Source organism: Garra rufa, chromosome 20 (genome assembly GCF_049309525.1).
Source record: "Garra rufa chromosome 20, GarRuf1.0, whole genome shotgun sequence".
Lineage (NCBI taxonomy): Eukaryota > Metazoa > Chordata > Actinopteri > Cypriniformes > Cyprinidae > Garra > Garra rufa.
The window spans coordinates 35,691,888-35,718,598 of NC_133380.1; the positions used below are offsets into that span (position 1 = coordinate 35,691,888).

Here is a 26,711-nt window from a genome sequence, read left to right on the forward strand (position 1 = left end):
ACTAACACTGATTCTATTTCATTTAGGAAATCTTGCACTGAAGTGTTATTGTAAACAAGGCCAGGTTTTCTGGACATGGTGTGCTAGTTAATGAAACCTTGGATATCACTGTAATCCAATCCAGCCATAATCCTGTCATGACAAAAGGCAGTTTCATGTGACAATGGTGTGTAATCAGTCAGTGTTAATAGGTATGATAGGTCAGAACCTGTGTGCGTCCAATTAGGTCTTTGTGGCACACTCCAGGTCAAAGGAACAGACTGGTTACATGCTGATCTGAAACACTTCCAACTAGGCTAGAACTACTCAGACAGTCAAGAAGAGAACCCACAAATCACACAACCAAGATAATCACTTTATTAAATCAAAAATTAAAGCTGATTAATTACATCAAATCCAATATGCATTTCAAAAAGGAGAGTTTTGCAACACCAAAATACTAAATCTCATTGACGACACTTGTCAAAGAGTAGACAGGAAATGGCTACAAATCTTAACTTGAGAAATTCTGGATCCAACCCTGGACACCAGATCCTATTAGAAATCATCACTTTTGTCTGGTACCCAAAACCTGTTAATAGCAAGTTCTGTCCAGTACCCAAAATCAGTGTTTTACTACCCAAAGCTGTATTAACAGTCTTCTCTCAGGAGGCAGAGGAAGCCAGGATAGAGCAGAAAGCAGGAGAAAACAGAATAATCTTAGTTGCATTTCTTTCAATGCTTACTCAGCAGAAATCCAATTAGTGTTATTACCAAAAGCAATATCCATGCGAAAATAAAGCTTCACAGCATCGTCCAGTGACATTAAAAACCTTCAAGACATTTTTTATCTCTAACTTGCCTGCAAAGAAAACATGGCACACAACAAATTAGGCAGTAATAGAAAAATAATTTAAAATACAAACTTACTGATCAATAAATGAATCAATTACTTGAGAATATATCATTACCAATGATAAATAATTAGAAATCAATGAAAGAAACCAATAAAACTACATCCTTGCTCTCTTAAAGCAACACAGGTTGCTGGAGTCCTTCAATCCTTTAAGACTATTTTTTCTTAATTTCTTCACATTGCTTGATTTCTTGAAACTGCCCAGAAATACTTAAACACTGAAAAGACTAAGAATTCCCAGATATGGCTTAAAGCAATATAACCGTAAAGGTTTGTAAAGCTGTAAATGACACCAAAATGTCAAACTAAAATAAGAAGAAAAAAAAAAAAGATACAAACCAATATAAGGTTTAGAGTTCATTTCCTGAGGCTCACCCTGGACAGTATCAATATCCATACAACATTTTCATAACTCACCACATAAGCTTGTAAGTGGAATTGATCAATTTAACAATTCACTTGTGAAGCTTGGCATGCTGCTTATTACGTGGCAAAATACTCATCACACTCAAACTGAGGCTGGTAGCCAAAATCACGAGAAAACAGATCAAATACAGCTTTAATGTAAGCATAAAACTATAATATGACAGAAGGTTACCACCAAACCAAAAAAGCTCCCTGGTCTGCTTCCAAACACTATCTGTCTGTCAACTCCTAATCAAAATAGAGACTCAGTTTTGGTTGTATTTTCCCCCTGCTAAACCGCTCTGTCAAGACACTCAAACAATTGGCAGTTTGACAGAATGCTGTGCACTCAACTACACTTCATTTAATGTAAACAAACCAGAACTTTAAGAACTTTAAGTTCTCACCAAGACATTCAACGCGTTCACATTCTACATGTGCTTTCAGCTAATAGTATCTATAAGCAAATCCTTCAAAACAGTCATTGTAATATTGGTAAATATTGACTATGCATGATATTTACATAAAGGATGAGTACAAACTATAGGAGTGGAACTACTGGGTACACACTGTACACAATCTCAACCTGAAATTCATCAGAGAGAAGATTTGAGACAGACGGAAATTTAAGGGTTGTTAAAGTTAAAGGAGGGATAGCTCACCCAAAAAATCTAAATAACCCCATGATTTACTCACTCTCAAGCCATCCTAGGTGTATATGACTTTCTTCTTTCAGACTAACAGAATCGTACGTGTATTAAAAAATGTCCTGGCTCTTTCAAGCTTTATAATAGAAGTGAATGGGGGTTGTAGATTTTGAAACCCAAAAAAAGTGCATCCATCCATCATAAAAAGTACTCCACAAAGTTCCGGGAAGGTGATAAAAGTCCTACATCATCTGTTGGAATGCCACTCTCTTGTGAGCGCATGTATGACAGTTAGCAGAACCTAGAGGTTATGGTTAATAAATGGTTTTCAATATGGATATTTTTGTTCACACAACCACATCGATTTGTTTCAGAAGGCCTTTTTTATGATAAATGGATGCACTTTATTTGACTAAAAACTTAACAGCCATTCACTGCCATTATAAAGCTTGGAAGAGCCAGGACATTTTTTTTAATATAACTCTGACTGTATTTGTCTGAAGGAAGAAAGTCATAAACACCTAGGATGGCTTGAGGTTGAGTAAATCATGGGGTAATTTTCATTTTTGGGTGAACTATCCCTTTAATGTGTCGGTGTAAGATGGTAATAAACACTTTTTTTTACATTTACCAAATGATACTGATGATGTTTGATTTCTTTGTGTTTTTAAAAGATGGAATTCATGAGATTAAGCAAAATGATAGTTGCAGCTTTTTTAAATAATAAGGATGAAAAATACATCTTGCTTGTATTTTAAAAGTTTATATAATTAACAAAACATATGCCCCCGGTTTCACGGTCAAGGCTTAAGCCTAGTCCTAGACTAAAGTGTAAGTCTGAGCTGTTTCAACTGAAATAAAATTGCACTGATTGGTTTTAAAATATATCAGTGCCTTTGTTTTGTCTCAAGATGCACACCAGCAATGTTTTTTTTTTTCCTAAGCACGTTTAGAAAAATTACTTAAATGTCCTAATTGAACTATGGCCTAATCCTGGCTTAGTCTAAGCCCTGTCTGTGTCCTAACCCTAGTGTGTGTCAAATGTATAAATACCAATTTTAGCAAATATTTAATAATTTTACACATCATTTTTGGCCTTAGTACAGTGACAATATTAGAGCTTATTATTTAATTTTGTAGAAAAACATTTTGTCTGAATAATATGATACTTAATATTTTACAGCTGGCTTTGTAAATATAAATTATATAAATAATATATAATCATATTTTTGGGACACTGGCATCAAAAAGTTTGAAAACTCTTGCACTATAAAATATAAAAAATTACAGTAGATTACAGAAACCGTTGGTTATGTTTGACAGATTGTGCTCTAGAAGAGCAGTGCACAGTTTTTTAAAAATGTGAGCCTGGACCACAAAACCAGTCTTTTCTTTTATGCCAAAAAACATTAGGATATTAACTAAAGATCATGTTACATGAAGATATTTTGTAAATTTCCTACTGTAAATATATCAAAAGTTAATTTCTGATTAGTAATATGCATTACTAAGAACTTAATTTGGACAACTTTAAAGGTCATTTTCTTAATATTTTGATTTTTCTGCACCCTCAGATTGCAGATTTTCAAATAGCTGTATCTTGCCCAAATATTGTCCTATCCTAACAAACCATACATCAATGGAAGCTTATTTATTCAGCTTTCAGATGATGTATAAATCTCAATTTCAGATTAAAGCTGCAAGCAGCATTGAAAAGGGCCCTTGCACCCAGACTTACCGCCACCCGGTGACTTTAGGAAAACAGCAAACGGTGTGCAATATGCATTTAAAGTGGTAAATATAGGAGGAATATGTCAGAATCATTTATATATGCCAAACTTCCTGCTCCCAACTGGTAGTGCTATGAATATAACTGCATACTGTCATGTAGATGTCTTCAGGCCAGGACTCTTACCAAACACGTGAAGTCTGGGGCAAATTGGACATTGCATGTTTAAGTCAGTGTAAAACAAGTCATTTCCTGTTGCCAGCAGGTGGCGCTATGACTATAACAGAATATAGATGTGTTCAGACCAGGTCTCTTATCGAACTTATGAAGTTTGGGGCAGATCAGACTTTGTATGGCTGTGTTGCAACAACTTTTTCAATGGCGGAACATCAAACTTTGTTAGGCCGCCACTGACACTCCCAATAACGAAAACTGTTCGCAATTTAACATCACAGAGGCCTTTAGATTAGACTAACCAAATATAAATGTTGACGTCATTAAATCTCAACGAGGAGTTCCTTAAAGCATAAGACATCCCACTTCCTGTTGCCAGCTGGTGGCGCTATGACTATAACTGAATATGGGTATGGGCATGTGTTCAGGACAGGACTCTTATCAAACATGTAAATACTGGTTCAGATAAGACATTGTATGCCTGAATTATAACAACTTCCTGTTTACTAGCAAAACATCGAAGTTTGCAAGGTCGCCACGGACACGACCTTCAATGAAAACTCAAGATCTTCACAATAGGCTATATGTCGAACGTCACCTGACCAACCCCGGAAAACAGGTCTCATTGCTTCCGCTTGTCGGAGAACGTGTTAATAGCCGTAATAAATAATGGCGATATCGACGGACTTTTAAGGTAATCAGTTAAACAAGCCAGCTGTTTATTGTGGACGTTTCATTCGATATTTATATATAAATGTTAGTGAAAAGAATAAAAATTTAAAACTTTTATATATCAATCCACATATGTGATGGACATTGGTTATGATCATTTTTAGTGTCTACTTTGAATGAATCTTGAGTAAATCATGTTCATATTTAAAGAGGGATATGCAAAACGCGTGAACCGGAAGCAACGAGACCTGTTTAGCAGAAAACGGAAGCCTGTTGGGCATAACCCCTATTTAATGTCACAAAGGGCTTAAGATTACACTCACGAAATTTGGTATTGATCTGGTTAAATCTCTTTGTTAAAATGGCAAAAACGACAGAATTTGCAGAGCAATTTACTTCCTGTTGGGTTTCGGACTTCGTACTGTAGGTATTGATGTGTTACATGTGTCTACCGAATTTTGTAAATGTATGTGAAGCATAGCTCGAGGGGCACTTTGCTGAAATTTTTATAGGTGGCGCTATCGAGCCATTTTGCCACTTCTGAATTGAGGCTTTTTGGCATGTGTGCAAAGTTTTTAAGCATATTTTAGCCCTCAAAAATGCAATTTATTTTGGAGAAGACGAAAAATCAACTGAGCACTTCCAATAGGGTCCTTGCACCACCGGTGCTCCGACCCTAAAAATGGACCCTTATGACTGGTTTTGTGGTCCAGGGTCAATCCCTTTTACCATTTGATGAAGACTAGCCCTGCTAGTACACTGTAGCCCAGTGCAAGAAACAGCACCTTCAGTAGCCTGTCGTGTTTATCCTCCAGCTCTCGTGAGAGGATCTCAAAGAACGTAATGAAGAGGAACGTCCCGGCTGCCAGGCCCTGGAGCACTACAGATAAAATGCTTTCTGCCAAGTGCTGGACCGTCTGAATACCCATTCCAATCCCGATGCCCAGAGGAATCATTAGACTCACTGTTACGGCCAGTTTACAGGCATCCCGTAAGGAGACTCCCACCTTGGCTATATTAACCCCCAGTGCCACGGCTGCCAGCGTCTCGTGGATGGCCACTCCAATGAATAGGGCTCCGAGCTTAGCCCCATCTTCCTGAAGGCCCAAAGCGAGACCCTCAAAGACAGAGTGAGCTGATAGCGCTACCACAAGGCTAGCTAGTCTCAAAGGCCCAGCTTGTGTCAGCTCAGTGGGGTTGAAGTGTCCGTGATGATGGGAATGGTAGTGGTGTTCTCTGGAACCTCGAGAAGGAGCGATGAATGGAGCATCATTCTCGGAGTCGCTCCCCGCTGTTGAGCCACCTGCATTAAACGTCTCCAGGTCGATAAACGAGGGCTTCTCCTTGCGGAAAGTGAGCACGGCTTGTTCCACAAATACTGTGAGGAAAAACCCAATCATCATCATTGTCTCTGCCAGCGGGTACTGACTGGTGGTTTGTAGCGTTTTCAGGACGTCGTCAACCTGAAAGCAAAAAGGTAAGAAGTCAGAGTCTATAACTGTAAACTGTTATTTAATTCCTTAAAGCTCAGTGAACTTCCTGATGGTAATACTGGTTGTATAACTGACTTTGCTTGTATAACAGATAAATACAACCCTTAACCCTGTAAAACCTCACATATGAAATAGCACCAAAGGTCTATTTTTAAATGGACCAGCTCCTACCTTTAACCTCAAAACAAAATCTAAAATAAATCTTCAAAAAAGAAAAAGTTTAGTATTATGATACATCACACTTTTGGCTCATATAGTATGATCTAGTGAGAATATGGATTTCATACTCAAGAAAGATTTTTTTTTATTATTCAGAGACACTGCACAAAAATATGCAATTTGACACAAAGTATGAAATTCTGATTGCTTGTAATGTAAAATAATGATCTTTATAACAGTACAGCAGGCTACTTTACAGCAACCGTTTAAAACATTTGGGATCAGGAAGGTTTTTAATGGTTTTTAAAAAAGGTTTCTTATGCTCATCAAAGTTCCATTTATTTGATTAATAATTCAGGAAAATTATGAATTATTTATGCAATTTAAAATAACAGTTTTCTATTTTAATATATTATTAAAATATAATTTATTCTGTAATGCAAAGCTGAATTTTTTGCATCATTACTCTAGTCTTAAGTGTCACATGATCCTTCAAAAATCATTCTAATATGCTGCTTTATTATCAATGTTGAAAAACAGTTGTGCTGCTTAATATTTCTTTTGAGCCTCTGATTTTTTTTTTCAGGATTCTATGATTAATATAAAGTTAAAAAGAACAGCATTTATTCAAAATATCAATTTAACACATCCTTGCTGAATAAAAGTAGTAACTCTGAACAGTAGTTTATATTGTTACAAATAAATGCTTTTTACATTTTATTCATCAAAGTATTATGAAAAAGTCATCACAGGTTCCAAAAAAGAAATTAGGCAGCACAACTGCTTCCAACATTAATAATAAATCAGCATTTTAGAATGATTTCCGACATCATGTGACACTGAAAACTGGAGAAATGATGCTAAAAATTTAACTTTGCATCACAGGAATGAATTCTATTTTCAAGTATATTAAAACAGAAAAGCACTACTTTAAATTGCAACAATATTTCACAGTATTACTGCTTTCTTTATATTTTTAATCAAATAAACACAGCCATGATGAGCAGAAAAGACTTCTTTAAAAACATAAAAAAAAAAAAAAACGTACTGATCCCAAACATTCATTTTGTTACACTGTTTTTCTATCTTGTTGTTATTATTATTATTAAGTTTAAATTGTTATAATACTTTTAATTATTGAAATTATTTAGATCTTCTCATTCTTATTATGTCCCTCTACATATACTCAAAGCTTTGGCAATATTGTATTTTTTACAGTCGTGCCAATAAAGCAATTTTCAATTGAATTGAATTGAATGGCAGTGTACATAAAATTAAAAACTAAACATTAAAAAATCAGTGGTCAATATCTTGCAACAATATGTCTTTGTAAGATGATATTTAAATGCCAAGTTTTACGCTCAATTTTAAAATTAACTGGTCAGAGATGAATTATTTGTATAAACTTTAGGGTGTTTCTGTGTTTTCTATTTTAACTTTTGTATTCACTTTTAATTGGACTTTCAGCCAATATTGAAAATAATACAAATTCGGTAGCACTATATTTTACAGTCTTGTTCCTCATGTATGTACTATGTACTTATTATAATAATTACTATAACTAGATACTAACCCTGAACCTACTTCTACACCTAACTCTACCCCCCATGTAGTTGCCCTAAAATGCAACCAAAAATTCTGTTGCCTTTTACTAACTGTTCAAACCCATATGACTTAATTTCTTCTGTGGAGCACAAAAACATTTTAAAGACTGTATCTGGTCATTTTTATCCATGCACTTACAATTAATTGGTACTGTGGCTTACAAGCTTTAAAAACTATTCAAGTCAATTGTATACAGCTATAACAAATGCCTCAGAGGCCATAAAAGGTGCATTTCATTAATTATAATTGCATAAGGAAAAGTGACTAAGACATTCTTCACAATGTCTCATTTTGTTCCACGAAAGAAAGTAAGTCATACATACAGGCATTGACGTGATTAAAATAATGTTATGCTTGATGATAACATACCTTTCCTCTAACTGCTGGCAGTAGGGCATTGAAGCAGGTGGCCAGGAATACACCCCCTCCAAAACAGTTGCTTAAAGCAACCACTCTTCTGTACCTCGTGATTTTATCATACTCCATATGCATCACCCGCACAGGGATAAGGATGCCCCCTAACATCAGGGCAAACACCCCCAGCAGGCACAGGATTTTGGCGACAGCTATCTCCATGCTGAGGAGATGGGCTGCGATCCCACTTTAGAAAAGCATGTGTATCTGAAATAAACACTAAAGCCAAAGACACTCTTCCTAGGGTCAGGTCATGGATAGCATCCCTGCAAAAAATGTTACAAACGTCAGTCCACAGTGTTTTAATGATCATAACTAATATTTAAGAAACAATCATTTAAGCAACGCCAAATCAACTTAAGAGCGACAACTGCTCTCTACTGTCATTCACGTCCGGTAACGTTAGTTTTACACCTGACAAACAATTTCTGAGGCGTTATGTTTTTAAGGTGACGAGCGAGGTCAGTGTACAGATTAGCATGCTAACTCAAGTGAGCTGCTAGCTATCACATTCGAAAAAAGCGTTTGTAAAATACATGTAAGTTACTAAAAAAACACGTCAACGCGTAAACACGTTATATTAAGACGCGCAAGCCTGTTGTTTCACCTATTCCTATTTAAGATGGAGCGGTTTGCTGCAGTTCTGAGTTCAAATGCTAAGCTAACAAATACTGCAAGCACATACAAGGTGTTCATTCTGTATTATTGGTTTAAATACGCCTTTTATGATGCTTTATCAAACAGATAAAACGAAAGCAATAATATTTCATATACTTAGGCAGAAAATGAAGCGTATTACCCGTGCTTGTTCCAATACTTCCTGCTGCTGAAGGCTGCAACGCTTGCTCTCTGGTTGCGTCTCAATACCTAGCGAGCTGACTAACTAGTTTGTGTTGCCAAGCAACCTAGCAGCGTTTGGAACGTCAAACTTGTTAAATCCGTGGAGTAGTTCGTTTACCACGCCATGCCACAAATAACGGTTTAATAAACAGTTCACTAGGTTGAGAGACACGTTACTGAATAAAGTCCTTATAAATACACCATCACACATATATCAGTTCTCCAAAATGGACAAAAACATCCATCTCCTTTAATCCAAAATGATCAGAACAAATTAAAAATCATATTTATGTTAAGTAATGGTACTTTAGACAAATCTCATTGGTTGCAAGCATGATAAGTGGTTGTGAAACATGAAAGTTCAGCTGCAAAAACACAAGTCCTATTTGAGATCTGACATTTAATTGTCAATGTTGAGTTTGCACATGTTCCTTGTTAACCCCTTTCAGTTCAGACAGAGACTTGTCATTGGACAGGTGAATCACTGAGGTGTTACAGCAAATCTGCATTATGTCCACGTAGCAGCGATTCATTAATCACGGTCCAGTAACATGGATTATTACTCAGGAATATAGTGTTAACCCAGCGTGATACTTCATTTGATTAGACATTTGTTTGAGCCCAGTGCCGCAAATATGATGTGTACATGTGCACTGATGACCTCTTCCAACTGGTTGGGCAATGGGGGGCAGTGGGAACTCATGCAGTTTTTATGAATAAACTCGGTCTCGTCCCGGGAGTTGGAGGAACAAGGTATATCTTAAAGAATAAAAAACGTAGCCCATCTTCCAAAGGTCCACCAGGTCAAGAGATAAACTCTGCACAAAATGAGAGAAGTAATGTTAAGTTCAGTCTGGAGAAAACATACAATTGAAAAACAATTGAAATCTACAGATTCAAATGGATAATGTGCAACAAAATAAACACTTAAGTGTATTTTGGATGTTTTCCTTCCACTCTTGCACTTCTCTGAAATAACACATTATATAAAGCCAAATAGTCCAAAATCTCTAAACTGACCAGATTATTTCAAGTCCAGAAAGTTTTTCTGATAGTTTACTCACCCCCATGTCATCCAAGATGGTAATGTCTGTCTTTCTTCAGTCAAAAAGAAATTGAGGTTTTTGAGAAAAACATTCCAGGATTTTTCCCCATATAGTGAACTTTAATGGGAGCCAACAGGTTGGAGGTCCAAATAGCGGTTTCAGTGCAACTTCAAAGTGCTCTACACAATCCCAGTTGAGGAATAAGGATCTTATTTAGTAAAAAAAAATATTAAATGTATATACTTTAACCAAGTGTGCCGTACAAGTCCTGAAAAGTGAAGCCAAAACATTTCAATCGCTCCCCGGTGGCTGGCTGCAGTATAGGTCATAAACCCTGCCCTCTCTATGTAATCTAATGTGAGCGAAAATAAATAATCAAATTACACTTCAAATAATTTTTTTCCAAAGATGGTTTCCATCGTGTGAGGTAGTTCTTATGATGCTGATTCATGTTCAGGTGTTCGTTTTTCTAATAAGTTCACTTTTAGGTAGTTATTTAATGCTATAAAAACGGGGTGAGGTGTCATGATTGTGATCGTGCGATTGGGTCTGCGGGAGTTTGGGCGGGATTTTGATACCGCGGCTCCGCCTCACAACACTACTGCGCAGACTCTGGCTCCAAACGAATCTCTACTGCGCAGAATCTGGCTCCAAATGACGTAATTTCCCCCAAGACGGCAGCGGCCATATTTAGATGTATTGGCTTCACTTTTCTATAGTGGAATGAAGCGGAGACGCGTCGTCCATCTTTTTTTACAGTCTATGACTTTAACCATGAAGGCTCATCTCACACTAGCTCTGTGATGTGCATTGCATTATCTTGTTGAAAAAATATAATCATGCGCTAGTTCTCCACCCGTGTATTTTGAATAACTCCATCTCATTTTCTCCTCTAACTTTAAAATTGTCCTACATTGTAGTTTGACCTTTTTTTGTAAAAGGCTTTGACTTCCTTTATATAAAGTTATTTTTTTTTTTTAGAAAATTACCAGTCATTTAGCTAGATAAGACTCTTATTCCTCGGCTGAGATCACGTAGCGCCCTTTGAAGCTGCGTTAAATTTGCAATTTGGACCTTCAAATCTTTGATTACCATTTAAGGTCACTATATGGAGAAAAATCCTGGAATGTTTTCTTCAAAAACCTTAAAGGGAACCCTGGGTATTAAGACTTGTATGGCTTAATATAACGTAAATGATGTCCCTTACTGAAATATGTTGTAGAAAACCCATAGAAGACTTACGTCCACTTATGTATACATATTTTGAACTATGGGAGGCGCCATTATTTCAATGAGGTCAAATAGTTGCACTCAGTGAGCTACTGGCACTATCTGTTGCTATTTCTACCGCAACTTTAAAATAAAATGCTGATACAATGACCAGAGCTGAGTTCAGTGGCTGCGGCGTCATGACAAGCATCAACATGTTTACATCCTGCCAGGATGGCATCTCTGCCGTTTATAAGCTCTTTGAGTAGCTGTGGTCTACTAAAAGCCTCAAAGGCATCAGGGCTGAAGTGGAGAGAACAAAGACGCGGGTCTTAAAGGTGCCATAGAATGCATTGAAACAATATTTTAAATCGATCTCTGATATCTACATATAAGGTGTATGGAATAGGAAAGGGCAAAAAAGCTCCAGAAATGGTTTTACAAGTCCATTTAAAACCCTAGGATTTGTCCCTAGAATGAAATGGTCTGTTATTGCCTTATTTGGAACGTTCGTGAATATTAATGATGAGCTTTGCTCTGATTGGCTGTTTCACCGAGCTGCTCATCTCAATAGCTGGCACATGGAGGAAATATATATTTAATTAAGGAGCTCTAGCCGCTTTTAATATGCGGTTTGTTGAATCTGCCGTTTGAATCCGCGACATTTTACTCTCACTATTGTGATCGCATGTGCTCTGTGTAACGTTATACTGCAGCGACACAAGCACTTACCACACAAGTTTAGATACTTGTTAGTGATGCTCAGGATCTGTAAATCATTCGCCCTCATCAGCGCAGTCATCTCTCATTACTCTGTTTATGTCGTAAGTGAAATCGTATGTACTGCAATGTAACAGGCTACCGCTAACATTAAGCTAACCATGTCCCTTCAGTGGCTCACCTTATTTTACTGATGTACTGACGTTACTGATGATTGGGCTATGCAAATTTTGGGGGCGTAACTATTAACAATCGTGACTATTGCGTAATAGTCTGTGTTAAGTTGGAATTGACCTATTTTTCAGTGGTCTTTTGAAAACACCAGAATTATATAAGGAGGAGGAAATGGTGGTCTTTGAGACTCATGGTATGTCATGTCCATGTACTGAACTGTTATTATTCAACTATACCAAGGTAAATACAGTTTTCTATTCTATGGCACCTTTAAGTAAGTTTTATTAGTCCACAAGCATCTTCGCATTATTTTCTCCTCTTTTTATCGCTAGGAAAGCAGTGAAGACTTACATTGCTACTCTTGCTGCCTTTCGACCTAAAATTACAACCAAAGGCCGCACAATGTAGCATCGTATCGTTACTTATTTTTCGTGTTGTGTTGCGGTAAAAATAATAACAGGTAGCACCAGTAGCTCACCTAGTGCAACCATTTGACATCAAATTAATGGCACCCCCCATAGTCCAAAATATACATAAAACGATAAGGATTTTTTAAAATATTATAAGTCTTTCATGGGTTTTCTACTACATATTTTGCTAAGAAACATCATTAATCGATACAAGTCTTAACACCTGTGGTTCCCTTTAATTTAGTCTTGACTGAAGAAAGAAAGACATGAACATATTAGATGACACAGGGGTGAGTAAATTATCAGGAAATTCTGGAAGTGAATTAACCCTAACTTCTCCAGTCTTTTTAATGTCGATTAGCTCACATGAATACTTTAACTGAGTAAAGTGTGTTACCATTGGGAGTGTCAGTGTTCATCGTTGCCAGCACTACTGGGAGGTCGACTGCGCATTTGACTTCTCAGCTGCTCAATAAGCTCAGGGTTCTGCTGCTGCATTTGCTGTGCAAACTGCTGACCACTGTCACATGACAGAAAAAAAACACTAGTTCAGCTCCATTAAATACAACCTTGAGCTTTCAGTTAGGAAGTGGAAATCTATGGAAATCACAGGATAGTAATATTGAAACTTACGCCTGTATGAGGCCAGAGAGGTCATTGGCACCGCCACCAACACCTGCACCTGCACCTGCACCTACACCTGCACCAGCTGCTGCTGCTGCTGCTGCTGCTGCTGCTGCTGCTCCTGCTGCTCCAGCTCCAGCTCCAGCTCCAGCTGTTGCTCCTGGTGAGGTGGCTCCCCCCATAGGACCGTAAGCCCCAGACATCATACCTGACATCCTACATGGGTACAGAAACAGATGATATAAATAACTGCTGATAACACAAATTAAAGTCATAATGTTAAGTTGGTAGAAACTGTCCTGAAATATTTAAGAAGGAAAAAATACAGTGATGCGCTGACATTTCTGCAAACAACAATATTTGTGAAATAGTTTAGGAGGGGCATAATCATTGCTCGAGACAGTGAGATTTAATTGCCGTTTCTTGACATAAAACTTGTGCAATGTACACGTTTGTACGATGCAGTTTTTTTTTTATTTAAGTGTAAATTATTAAATACATATGATTGATTATTTGATTATTACACAATGTATTTTAATTTCAACTTTCATCCAAGTGCATACTGAATTTTCCTTTTTGGCCCAGAATTGCCATTTGCAGTGCAACTTGAAATAGAAGGCCTTATTAAATATTTATGATTATTTTATGATTAATTCTTTAAAAAAATCTTTGCCCTTTAAAAATAATATCATGTGGTGTGATTAGCAAAGTTACATGATCCAAAAAACAGGGTATATACAGAACTTCTTAAATTGAATTTAATACCTTTTACTACCTTTTTAATACCTTCAAAAAATTTTTTATACCAGCGCAACTTAGAGCTGCAACTGTAGTGGCGTAAATTAAATATCTTTCCAAATGGAATAACATATTGCATCACAATGTCACAAGGTCATTATAACTTAACATCAACACTGGACTAAAAAATTGCCCAAAGATATGAGAACAGAAACGAAGACAGAAGAGTAAGGAGACATCTTCTTCCTAGATCATTAGTCAGTAAGCCTGATGTGTGAGCAATCTAAAAAAAGGTGTGGTCGTAAGGTAAGCACAGGTGTTATTAAAATAAATTAGGCTGATACATTTAAGTAAAGCAGAGGGATTAATCAAGATGTCACAATGGGCTTTTGTCCATATTTTTTAATCAATGTCAAAAAGTAAAAATTGCATAACAATGTTGGATATTTGAATGAACAGCTACGCATCAAAATTTGAACCAAATTTTCAAGTGGTTCAATTTGGGCCTTGAAAAATAAAAAGAGGAAGCAACCAAATAATAATAAAGTGCAACTTTACACTGTAATTATATAAGTATGTGACAGATTTCACTGCCTGTAAATTTGGGCCTATGTTGACCAATATTACAGTTGACAAATAAAGAGCAAACGAACTTATGCAACTTACTGAGCAATTCTGAAACAGCATGACTTCAGGGCTTGCAAAATTTCAAAATCTCTGGTAGCCCTTCAGGCATGTACTCTTCAGATTTGTGTAGCCCGAAAATTATTTTAACTAGCCCAAATATATATATATAGTCTAAATGTCAATCAAAAATATTTTAAATACACAAATATTATCAAATATCAATGAATGAATTTGATTTCACTATTTACAGTGTATCTGCAGAATTTGTAAATATCAATTTAAGACAATTTATTACCTTTTTTAAGAGCTGCACAAGTTAAATGAACAGTATGATTTTGGTTGGACGATGTACAGTAACATATTAAGCCATAACATTACGTGATTTACAATTCAGATACAGGTTTTAAAAAAAGCAAAAAAATCTTATACAATGACATTTCAGCCTTTATTCCATTAAAAGGGATGAATCAAGCATGTAATGTATTATATTTATTAATAATTGTTAAGATTTTTAGAAAGCACATTAACTTCTTTCACATTTACAACTATTTTGTTTACTGCATAAAAACATTGGTCAATATTTACAATAATCTGACTAAAAACAGCTGAAAATTTGGACGTGCAAATTAATTCTCTGTCACGAGGGAGCGCTTTAAGAGCGCTGAAATATTACGGTTTCCCTAGTAACGGCTTTAAGCAAAGCAGCATTAAGGCCGTGTTCACACTTGGCGTCTTTTTTGATAAGAAAAAGTTGACAAGGGCGTTTTTTTTAGTTACAAAAAAATCTGGAAGCGTTGCAGCAGAGGGCCTCTTTTTGTTGCTATAACAACAGCTGCAACAGTAGCCTATGTGTGGAGCAGAAATGTCAATAGAAAAGGAAGCTGGCTCTTTTCTTTTTTTGATTTTATTCTTTTTATTTGATAGGACAGTATTTAGACAGAAAGCAAAGTGGAAGAGAGAGAGCGAGGGACGGGATCGGGACAGGTCTGCGAGCTGGGACTCGAAAAAGGGAGCGCAATGGCGCTGCTTACTGTACATGTTGATATTTCGGCTCAAGAAGCTATCGGTGCTGCACGCCGTTTTTTGAAGTTAACGGGGAGGCAAATCCGGTTCACAACAATAAAATAAAAGTCTATTGCTGCGTCCGAAATCGCATACTGCTTCAGTAGGTACTACATTTAAATTCAAACGTACTTCATGACCGTTAAAACAGTACGTTCTATATAGTATGAATATGGGTAATATGAATGGAATTCGGACGTACTACATCCGCTGCGTGAAGTGTCCATGGTATGCGTACTGCAGAATTCGGGCAGAAGCAGTAGGTCATCCGGGTACTTCTCGCCTACTGTATTTCGAATACTATGAATTCGGACATACTACTCGCTAGGGCTGCACGATATATCGAAAAAATATCGTTATTGCGATAACAGTGTACGCGATATTGGTATCGCAGAGAGTTGCGATAAATGACATTTAATTTATGTGCTAAACATTTGTGCGTTGCATGCAAAGGTTGTCCTTATTTGACCAAACAGATTAACTATCTTTATATCCGCCTCCCAAGTAGATGCTATAATGCTATTGGCTAGACTGGGCGAATAGGTGAACCTGGTGGCTCAGAGCACAGAATGAAAAATAAATACGGCAGGGGTATGAAGGGAGAAAATGACAGCAGCGATGAACTTGTGCCTAAAAAGAACTGTAAGTCTGAAATATACATGGCTCACAATTGCAACCGTTTTGGTCGCATAAGATCCCAAAATTGAATCTGCGTGACCTCAAATTATATTAGGGAGCATCTGTGCCAGTGCAAGAAATTGTTGTGGTGTGACTTAGTTTCATTTCTTTACAAAACTTTCGCTAACATACTGTAACTACTGCACAGACTGCTGTGAGCTGATGCAGGGACAGGTTCGACATTCTCTCCAACATTACATAACCATTTAAAATTAATCTTTATATTATTATCTTTAATGAAGATTTGAGATATTAGCTGTCAATCACTCTGTCACTGACACTGCGCTCCGCTGAACTAGTAACCGGACGTTTTTTTTTTCTTTTCTTTGTTCCTCTCAGCGGCCGAGTTCCACTCACACAGGGCCGTAATTTCCACTGAGGACTAGGGGTGTAAATCGGAGCCTTCAAGACGATTCGATACGATACCGATTTCTTAAGCCAACGATTCGATTATTTTCGATACTTCAGAATTCCCTGTGATACGATGCGATTCGATCCGATTCGATTCAATATTAGATATTTTTACATGATATCTATTAAGTTTCAAATAAATCAACAAAAATTTTAAATAATTTGCCTTTTATTGAGAATACAGAAACAGTATTCTATTCACATAATGTGTATGTTCCACTAAAGCAGTTGTGCTCAATGCACTGCAAATAGAACAGCAAATATAAGTTATTGCATCTACAAAGTGCAATCAGATAAATTGTAATAAGAAAAAAAAAAACCTTATGGTGCAGGTCTACTATTGCCAATTAGCCTATTCATCGTTTTAAAAAAGTTTCTTTCATACAAAATTGGTTACATTTTGAAAATACAATTTGCATCTTATTAAGAGGTAATGGTCACACATCCTCTGCAGTAGATGAACTGCAAATAGAATACTACTCCACAAAATCAGTTCAAAATCATCGCTCTTGAAAGTCAGACAACAACGTGAGGTCTGTGAACTAGGACTGGGCAATATATGGGCGATATTGTGAGGCGCGTTTAGTCAATGAAGCCGGTGCTTTGATTAGTAGTAAATCTCCATCACGTGCGTTCCGCTCAGGTTCCGCTGGAGCGGCAATTGATACACAGAGACGTAAATCTCTGACAAGCTACGCCATATCGAGCTTAATATCGCATTCGATATTTAGCGCGATATGGCGTAGCTTGTCAGAGATTTACGTATCAATTGCCGCTCCAGCGGAACTTGAGCGGAACGCACGTGATGGAGATTTACTACTAATCAAAGCACCGGCTTCATTGACTAAACGCGCCTCACAATATCGTTCGATATATTGCCCAGCCCTACTGTGTGAAACGAAAGTAAAGCGTGTGAAGAAGAAGACAGTGAGGTTAGTGCCACCCGCAGCTTAGGAGTAGGTAGTGCGCTTAATACATCGGAGCCATAGACAGTAAAAGAAAGGTCGGAACGGATTCTAAAAATAGACAAGTGAACAAACAGGCGGCAAAATAAACACATTAATCGATATTCTTGCGGACGAATCGATGCATTGAATCGGCGGCTGCATAATCGATGCATCGATACGAATCGATTAATATTTACACCCCTACTGAGGACACGCTTTTCAAAGTCCTGTTTGTGTCCTCCGACTTTCAAATGGTTTTGTTAAAGTAATGTCTTGTAGAATGGACGCTCAGCACCGCCGAGAGTTTTGCGCGGTCGTTAAAACGAAAGCAAAAGTAAAAGGCGCACCAGCATTCAAAAGCAATTTTAATACCCCATGTTTAGAGAGCGACTGCCCAATGTGCGCAAATTAGGCTACATAAAATATCTAGGCTGTTATTAGTATGTGGGCTGTAATAAGTTGTCTATAACTCTGTATCATACTTAAAAAATTCGGTCTCTATTTGCACTTTGAATATTGAAAGAGTAGCCTACTTTGATTATGACTGCATAATAAAGAACTCTTTATTTTTTTTATCTTATTTATTCTGTATATTGTTCAAAAATGCAGTGGTTGTTTCTAAATTAAATGGCTGTACCTATAATAGAGAAAATAAACATTTTGTTCATGTACTCTTTTTTTTTTTTTATTCATTCTTGTCCCTTGCTTTGGGCATCAAATAAATATATTAAAAGGCTTTCAGAATCAGCCCATTTGATTTGCTTGGCAATCAAAATCAGCCATGAAGAATCAAGATCGGTGCATTACTAAAAAGAAACTGGGTGCTCCTCTTTTTTTTGTTGTTGTTGATGCTCCTACCTTTTTGAAGTTGAATAGTATTTTTTTTTTGTGTAATAATATTTATTTTTATAAAAAAAAAGGTAAAAAAGGGAAACATTTTGTTTAAAAGATGCTTTTGAGTGTACATGTTACATGTAAATAAAGTAATGTCAGAATATCTGCCGAGGTTTTAAGACATTCAAAGTGTTTTAAAGTCAAAATTTTTACAACTTCATTGACTTTTTTTTATAGGCTGAATTACATTTAATTCGGATGACAGATGAATATCTCATTACCTGTTTATTTTAGTATGATCATTACATATATAAATGATTTAAAAAAACTGATAATAATAATAATCATCATCATTTAAAAAAAAACATTTTTCTAGGGAGATATCGCAAGAAATATCGTTATCGCAATATTCAACACGCATATCGCATATTTTCCCAATATCGTGCAGCCCTATTAGTGGCCTCACATACTGTTTTTTCGCGTTCTATATAGTAGGGAAGTATGCGATTTCGGACGCAGTGCCTATAACGGCACCTTTCAATGCAAGACCTCTTAAAATTATAATTAAGTGTCTTTTGATATGGGAAGCTGCTCGCTACGTCCGCGCATCCTAGCTTGGTGGCTATTATATTCCATATGCGATTTGAACGGAAGTGAGCTCGCCTACATGTTTGGCAGCAAGCCAGCCGGGTACCCAGTTTGTTTCAGCGCGCGCGAACGAACACCACTTCATATGATATCGCTCAGGTCCTACTCTCAACATATGAATACATCCATGCAAATTTTTGAAGAAAGACCTGCACTTAACACAAATTGAAAATTTATCTACAAAAAAAAAATTGGGCTCGAAAATGTAATACATCCTCAGATGACGTTTATTACCTTTTAATACTTTTTAATGCCTTTAATTTTGGCTAATTTCATTTACTACCTTTTACAACCCCGCGGACACCCTGAAAAAAAGAAAAAACACTCACTGCTGTTCAAAAGTTTGAGATCAGTAAGATTTTGTTTTTTAGGGAAGTTCTTATGCTTATCAAGGCTGCATATATTTGATTAAAAATACAGAAAAAAATAATATTGTGAAATATTATTATAATATATAATAACATTTTTCTTTTTTAATATACATTAAAATCTAATTTATTTCTGTGATCAAAGCTGAATTTTCAGCATCATTACTCCAGTCGTCAGTGTCACATGATCCTTCAGAAATCATTCTAATATGCTGAATTATCAATGTTGGAAACAGTTGTGCTGCTTAAATTTTTTTGGAACCTGTGATACTTTTTTCAGGATTCTTCAATGAATAAAACGTTAAAAAAGCAGCATTTATTTAAAATAGAAATTATTTTTAACAATATACACAACCGTTCAAAAGTTTGGGGTTTGAAAAAAAAATTATTTAGCAAGGATGTGTTAAATTGATAAAGTTATAGCAAAGACTTGTATTGTTAGAAAAGATTTGTATTGTAAAAAAAAAAAATGCTGTTTTTGAACTTTTTATCCAAAGAAACCTGGAAAAATATGACAGGTTCCAAAACAAATATTAAGCAGCACAACTGTAGCCAACATTGATAATTCTAATAATAAATCAGATTATTAGAATGATTTTTGAAGGATCATGTGACACTGAAGACTGCAGTAAAGGCTGATTCAAATTCAGCTTTGCATCCCAGGAATAAATTATATTTTAAAGTATATTAAAATAGAAACTATTATTTTATATTGTAATAACATTCTGCAATATTACATTTTTTTTTGTATTTATAATCAAATAAATGCAGCCTTGATGAGCATAAGAGACTTATTTAATATACATTACAAGTCTTACTGATCCAAACCTTTGAATGGCAGTGTAAGTCGGTCAACAATTCTCTCAAATATGTTTGTCCTTTCAAACAAGACATTCACTTGATTAAGTAAAAAAAGCTTCTCTCACCTCTTCCTCCTTAAATTGACTTCTGGGGCCTTTCTACCTTTATAAAGGTCCATTTTATTTCTTAACCTTACTAACAAATCAATTAAATGTCAAATTCTTAAATTTGATCAATAACAAGACACTTTATTACCAATTAAAAATAAACAAGTAGCAACAAAAGTTATCTTTCCACTGCAGAGGGGATACAGAAGCTACATAAAAACTCATCAAAACTAAATTTATTTTCTTTAATTTGGTTTATCATTTTTGGCCCAAGCCCCAATCATCTCTGCCCCATTCTTTAGCTCAAAAACGTAAAAACTACATTTGCAATCACTTTTGAAATGACCCACCATATTTCTTGATGGTTACATTACATGACAAGATTAGAGCTTTCATATAAATTCATCATGACTTTATGTATAGTCTGTATTAGGTGTACAATAAATGCTGTGCTTAGGTTGTGTCTACTCACAGTTGTTGCACTTGTGGGTTGTTCATTAAATTAGATGCCTAAAGAGAGTGACAGTGAGTTAGTGATGAGCATAAGTAAGCATTAATGATGAGCATGTAAGATGTATTTCTACTGACCATGTTCATGAAACCAGGATTACTCAGTAAACCGGCCAGGTCGACTCCACCCAAACCCCCTGCCTAAAAAAGATAAACACATGAGCTTCAGCACAATACTTTGTTTTCCAGAGAGACAAAAACTCTTATCAGGGTGTTTCTTTAGACTCACTGGGCTGGGTTGTGCCTCCTTCATCTTCTGTTCTGCTATTTGCAGGTTGGCTTTGTAAGTGTCGTTGTCAGGGTCCAGCTCCAGCGCTTTCTTGTAGTAACTCACAGCCTCTGAGTATTTGTTCAAACTTGCAAGAGCAAGCCTTGTTTTTAAGAGAGAACACAAATGAAGTAAATACATCAAAATCTGTCTGATTTTTAAAAATCAGGGTTTCTACAAGGTTTTTAAAATCAAATTTAAAGGAATAGTTCACCCAAAAATGAAAATTCTGTGATTAATTACTCATCCTCATCTTGTTCCAAACAACCTTCGTTCATTTTCAGAACACAAATGAAGATATATTTGATTAAATCCAAGAGCTGTCTGACCCTGCATAGACCGCTACAGTACTACAACGTTCAAGACGCAGAAAGGTAGTAAGGATATTATTAAGTCCATGTGACATCAGTGGTTAAACCTTAAATTTACGAAGCTACGAGAATACTGTTTGTGTGCAAAGAAAACAAAAATACCAAATTTATTAATCAATTTTCTTCTCTTCAGTGTCAGTCTCTGGCATGCATTCAGATTTCATCATACTCTCAGATTTCATCAAAATATCTAAACTTGTGTTCCAAGGATGAACAAAGGTCTTACGAGTTTGGAACAACAATTTTTTTATTTTTTGGGTGAACTATCCCACTAAGGCTTTTACAACCTTTTTAATCATATTAATACAGTATGTCTGTTCAGAACATGCATCTCATAATCTTTTACTTAAACAGGCTGTAGAAAATATTCAACAACGACCTAAAATTAATTGTTAGATAAAGTTTGAAAGCAACCAAAATTCCAATAATAACTAGAAAATGCATTATAAGCCTGATATCCACTATTTTGAAATGTCTATGCTTTACTCAACTCCATCTGTTCATTAGAAGAGTTGACATACTATATGCATTTTTACAACAATCTACAACATATTACAATTTAAAGACCATAAGCCAAAACCTAAATTGCTAAAATCTTATTACCAATAAATAATTAAAACTCAATGAATGTTCTTGAGGCTTGCGCTTTGTGCAGCAAGACTGCATTTTGACTTTGAAGCAGTGCTTGCATTTATTTAGTTGATTCATTACCTTTGGAAGTTTAATTATCATATTAGACTGTATCATGATTATAGCTTTTCTCTGTATGATATTAAATTTAAAAAAGTAAACTTAAGACTTTTTAGGTATTTCAAGTGCAAAGAACTGAACGTTGATAGATATGAATCAGTACTGTTAAAATTGTGCTGTACATTTTTAACTTTAGACAGAAAAATGTTAAAATTACCCCATCCGTCCATATGCTTTACTGTAGTTTGGATCGATTCCAATGGCGCATTCACAGTCTTGAACAGCTCCAGCATAGTTCCCCAATTTGCTGTAAGCTGCAGCTCTAAAAAAAAAAAAGTTAAATTAAAGTTAAAATTAAATCAAAACATATAAAATGTTTTTTAGAGTCATTCTCGAATAATGCAAATACTACAGCACTACACATATTTTTTGGAATGAATGAAAATGCGCAAGTACCTGTTGCAATAGTAGACAGCATTTTGAGGATTAAGCTGGATGGCTTTAGAGTAGAACTCAACGGCTGCACTAAAGTTCTCTACCTTCATCTGATCGTTGCCTGTAGGTACATACATGCAACACTTTGAGTGAGAAGACCATATGAAGCATCCTGAAACGGTAAAGGTGTCACGGTCTTACCGTCTGTTTTAAGACGCTCTGCCTCTGCTAACTGCTCCTCTGATGGTGAATCACTGGATGAATTGGTCTTATCTTGAGGTATCTGCGACATATTAACAATGTCTTCAGTCTATTCAATGTTATTAATAAACATATCAAAATGTTGTAGATGACACCCAAGAACAGCTTTTACCGGTTTAGCTGCGGAGGCAAATATCTCTGGCAGAGACTGACTGACTGCTAAGCTCTGGTCCTCTACAGAGACGCCAAACGCTGTCTCCAGGCACTGGATGGCGACTAAAGACAAATCAAGAAATTAGGATTTACCAACCAATTGCATAACAGTGTCCAGAACTGATTTTAGTACTAAGGTTTTACCTTCTAAGCTTTCTTGAGCATCTGACGACAGACTCCCAGAGGACAGCTGATCGTGGAGAAACTGGATGATGGAGAATGCGAGACGCTTTGTGTCTGCCATTCTGTCTTGAGGCTTAAACCTCACCAAATAAATATGTTAAGGAAACCTATGAGACAGAGATATAAGTGTTATTATTACAAGATACAACATTATACAAACATAACAGTATAATAATGCTTTGTAAATCAGAGACACATCAGCTTGATTAAACAATTTTTCAATGTTACAGTATATTTAAAGTTTTTACTGTTCTGGATTTAATACTCTCACTAAACGTCCACAGTTAGCAACTCAGTACAAATGATTTAAACGCGAAATAGCAACCAACCTAAGACTGTTACAAATGAACTTGCGTTACCTTTAGATATGTAACAATATGATAACGCATGAATATGTTCATTGAGTCAAAACAAAGTTATAATGAGAGATGGAACATTCTAGCACAAACTAGCTGTTAGCTCAGGCTAAGAGTTTCCATTGGTTTGCAACGTGAGTGCAAATTCTGTTAGCATTAGCTTCAGTTCGCTCATGTGATTTAACGAAAATACTAAGGAGGATTTAATGAGGATTAAAAGCGAGCTAGTCGTCATTCACGGCTTTACTCTAAAATCATTCAGGATGTTATTTGGTTCCACAGAATCTAGAAAGTGTGTTTAATTCACACTCACCAGTTGTCTCCTCTCAAAGATCTCTAGCCAGTAGAGTGTGACGATTCATGTGCGTGCGCGCGCACGGCTGCCGTAACGCGCGTGACGCCACACAGTGGGTTACCGCTAAATCCTTGCAATTTTTAATAACCCCAATTTTTTTTTTAATCATTAAGTTCAAAATAACATATCTCTGAATGATATTGTTCATTGCCCAGCCAATTTATTTTATTTTTTAACAAAAACGCTGGGATCGCGTGAAGCCCCTTTGTCTGTGGATGTCATATAACGTTACATCTTGGGTGGCATTGGAGTGATTAAACAATCAGGAAATGTTTTTGGATTAACTATTTACGTGTGTGGTAAAGAAGGAAGTTATTGAATTTTCTCTCAACCTTTTGTCATATCTGATTCCCTTTAAAGAAGAACAGTGTTTTCTTTCAGTCTCAACCAGTGGTGGACAGTAACGAAGTAGTTGTAATTCGTTACTGTACTTAAGTACATTTTCCAAGTATCTGTACTTTACTGGAGTAGTTTTATTTTGAGTAACTTTTACTTTTACTTCACTACATTCCAAAGCATAATATCGTACTTTTTACTCCACTACATTTAATAAAACATGTCGTTACTCCTTATAATATATTACGTGCTCCGAGACGCAGAAGCAGTGTCTGATTAATGAACAAACTGATTCTTTTCAATCGGTTCGCAAATCGCCACAAGCGATTCATTCACGAATTGGACTGATCCAATTGCAGCTGTTCAAACTCACTGATTCAAATGAGCCGTTTAGAGCGAGTCTCCAGTCATCTGAATTCACAAATAAGAACCGGGAGATTGTGAGCGCGCGCGACTGATGCTGCGAAAAGTAAGATATAATGTCGAGTTTTAGGATTAATTATTGCAATTGTCAGTTGTTTGCGAACTAAATCTGCTGTAAAGGGTGATGTATTTAAGCCCGCTGAAATGATTAAATGCAGACACATCAACATCGTCTCTTTTTAGGTAAAAAAACGAAACATTAAAATAAAACAGATTAAATCAAATAACTCATAACGTTACACGTTCATATTCCTCGCTGCTGTAACCTCAACAGTTTTATTAAAATGCTACGCATTTAGCCCTATGTGACGTCTGTTTTTATATTGTTTATTAACGGTATACTTTTTTATATTGTTTGAATCAATTAGCCTAGTATACAGAAATAAATGTTTATTCATAACCATACTGAAAAGTAAATGGGTCAATGACGTGGCATGTCAATTCTGGTGTCCAAAGCATATTCATAATATTAAAAATTTATACATTTTTAAATGCATTTCATTAAATGACTCAACTTTCCCCTCTTTAATTACTCTTGTGAGAATTCATTATAAATAATTAATCTTTAAGGAACTATTGAGCTCAAAAGTCCCAAAACGTCATTCCGGGTAACTGTCCCGGCTTAAAATCTGAGTACAAAAATACAATAAATATGTAAATAATAAAAATAAAAATATTTAAAATCTACTTGGGCATAATTATATTGATGTTTTAAACGATACCTGCAAATATGGTTATAATACTAAGTTTAATTAAATTTTAATGACAGAAAGACTTTTGTCCCCAAATTGTGATTTCTGTAATGTCATTCCTGGATAACAGACACCAATGACCATTTTAGACCATAATGCATTGTGGTATGTCATGTGACATAATATTGTATCAAAAAGAAGACCCTGAATGAGCACCAGAACATGTGCAAAGGTGACTAAGCGTCTCTTAAAATACTGATATTTTGACCTTTTCGGTCACTGATGCACTTTGTAGCAATATCATGTGTCCTTTTGGATAACACTGACAAACTATTTATAATGTTTTTATATAAAAAAACTATCTATTTGATCTAAAAGATTACCTTAAAGCGATGATGGCTAAGTTGTAGTTTTCCATAGGTGGTTAAATTAGTGCCTGATTATAAAGAAAAATATTCGTTTTGTCATTCCTGGATGACAACATGTCATTCTTGGATAACAAAAAATCTCTGTTAGCCAGGACATGTCATCCGTTATCCTGAATGACATAGGCATAACAATCTAGTTTTTAATTAACATTTGTAAACTTTTAGGTATAGTTATTATAGTTATATTATTAACATTAACATTATTTACATAATTGTATGTTTTTTGCCGTATTTTTGCTGTCATTCATCTTGATTTCATATGATTCACATTTAATTATCATTGAATTGAACTTTTGTAATGTTAATGGTCAAATCATGAATAATGTAATCATTATTATTAATATATCCACATTTGGTAATACTTTATAATAACTACACGTTATTAATCATTATTTAAACATCATTAAACAGTTAATTCATCAATAAATTTACGATTTAAAATGCAGCTATAAATTCTTAATGCTTGATTTATAAGCCTACCAACAAGTATGAAATTAAAGTATGGAAATACAATTATTAAACACATTATAGATATGCTTTTAAATCAAGAATAAAGCATTTATAGCTGTATTTATAAACTTCTTATTAATGTCTTTTAATGCGTTATAAATGATGAATTAACTGTTTACTAATGTTTAACTAATGATTAATAGCGTGCCGTTATTATAAAGTGTTACCCATTTTAAAACTTTTGTATAGCTTCTGGTGTTTTAAGGTCAATTCTGTTCTTCCAGATGCCTCTGTCTAATAAAGAGAGGCAGAGACGGTTCAGAGCCAGAATAAACACAGATGCAGAAGCTAGGGCTGAGTATC

General features: G+C 35.7%; 2 protein-coding genes across 2 annotated transcripts; both read right to left on the reverse strand.

Annotated features, from left to right (window-relative positions):
* Window positions 1–334: 334 nt before the first annotated feature.
* On the reverse strand, window positions 335–9,129 carry LOC141293932 (zinc transporter ZIP3-like). The gene is made up of 3 exons (XM_073826002.1): window positions 8,993–9,129; window positions 8,149–8,459; window positions 335–5,985 (listed from the first exon to the last, which is right to left on the reverse strand). Exons 2-3 carry the CDS (start codon window positions 8,353–8,355, stop codon window positions 5,248–5,250), a joined length of 945 nt encoding a protein of 314 aa, XP_073682103.1. The 5' UTR covers window positions 8,356–8,459; window positions 8,993–9,129; the 3' UTR covers window positions 335–5,247.
* Window positions 9,130–9,247: 118 nt separating this feature from the next.
* Window positions 9,248–24,041, reverse strand: sgta (small glutamine rich tetratricopeptide repeat co-chaperone alpha). Its single transcript, XM_073825936.1, has 12 exons — window positions 23,978–24,041; window positions 23,270–23,415; window positions 23,085–23,188; window positions 22,913–22,994; window positions 22,733–22,832; window positions 22,494–22,598; window positions 21,177–21,318; window positions 21,026–21,088; window positions 20,910–20,947; window positions 13,226–13,432; window positions 12,990–13,112; window positions 9,248–9,851 (listed from the first exon to the last, which is right to left on the reverse strand). Exons 2-11 carry the CDS (start codon window positions 23,367–23,369, stop codon window positions 13,001–13,003), a joined length of 1,053 nt encoding a protein of 350 aa, XP_073682037.1. The 5' UTR covers window positions 23,370–23,415; window positions 23,978–24,041; the 3' UTR covers window positions 9,248–9,851; window positions 12,990–13,000.
* Window positions 24,042–26,711: the final 2,670 nt, after the last annotated feature.

Bases quoted from the DNA above. Each gene is read 5' to 3' on its own strand.
- sgta (XM_073825936.1), bottom strand. From the start codon at position 23,369: ATGGCAGACACAAAGCGTCTCGCATTCTCCATCATCCAGTTTCTCCAC. The intron at 22,995-23,084 runs GTAAAAGCTGTT...AATATGTCGCAG, and splicing joins TTGCCTCCGCAGCTAAACCG to ATACCTCAAGATAAGACCAA. The intron at 21,089-21,176 runs GTGAGTCTAAAG...TATCTTTTTTAG, and splicing joins AGGAGGCACAACCCAGCCCA to GCAGGGGGTTTGGGTGGAGT.
- LOC141293932 (XM_073826002.1), bottom strand. From the start codon at position 8,355: ATGGAGATAGCTGTCGCCAAAATCCTGTGCCTGCTGGGGGTGTTTGCC. The intron at 5,986-8,148 runs GTATGTTATCAT...TTTTGCTTTCAG, and splicing joins TGCCAGCAGTTAGAGGAAAG to GTTGACGACGTCCTGAAAAC.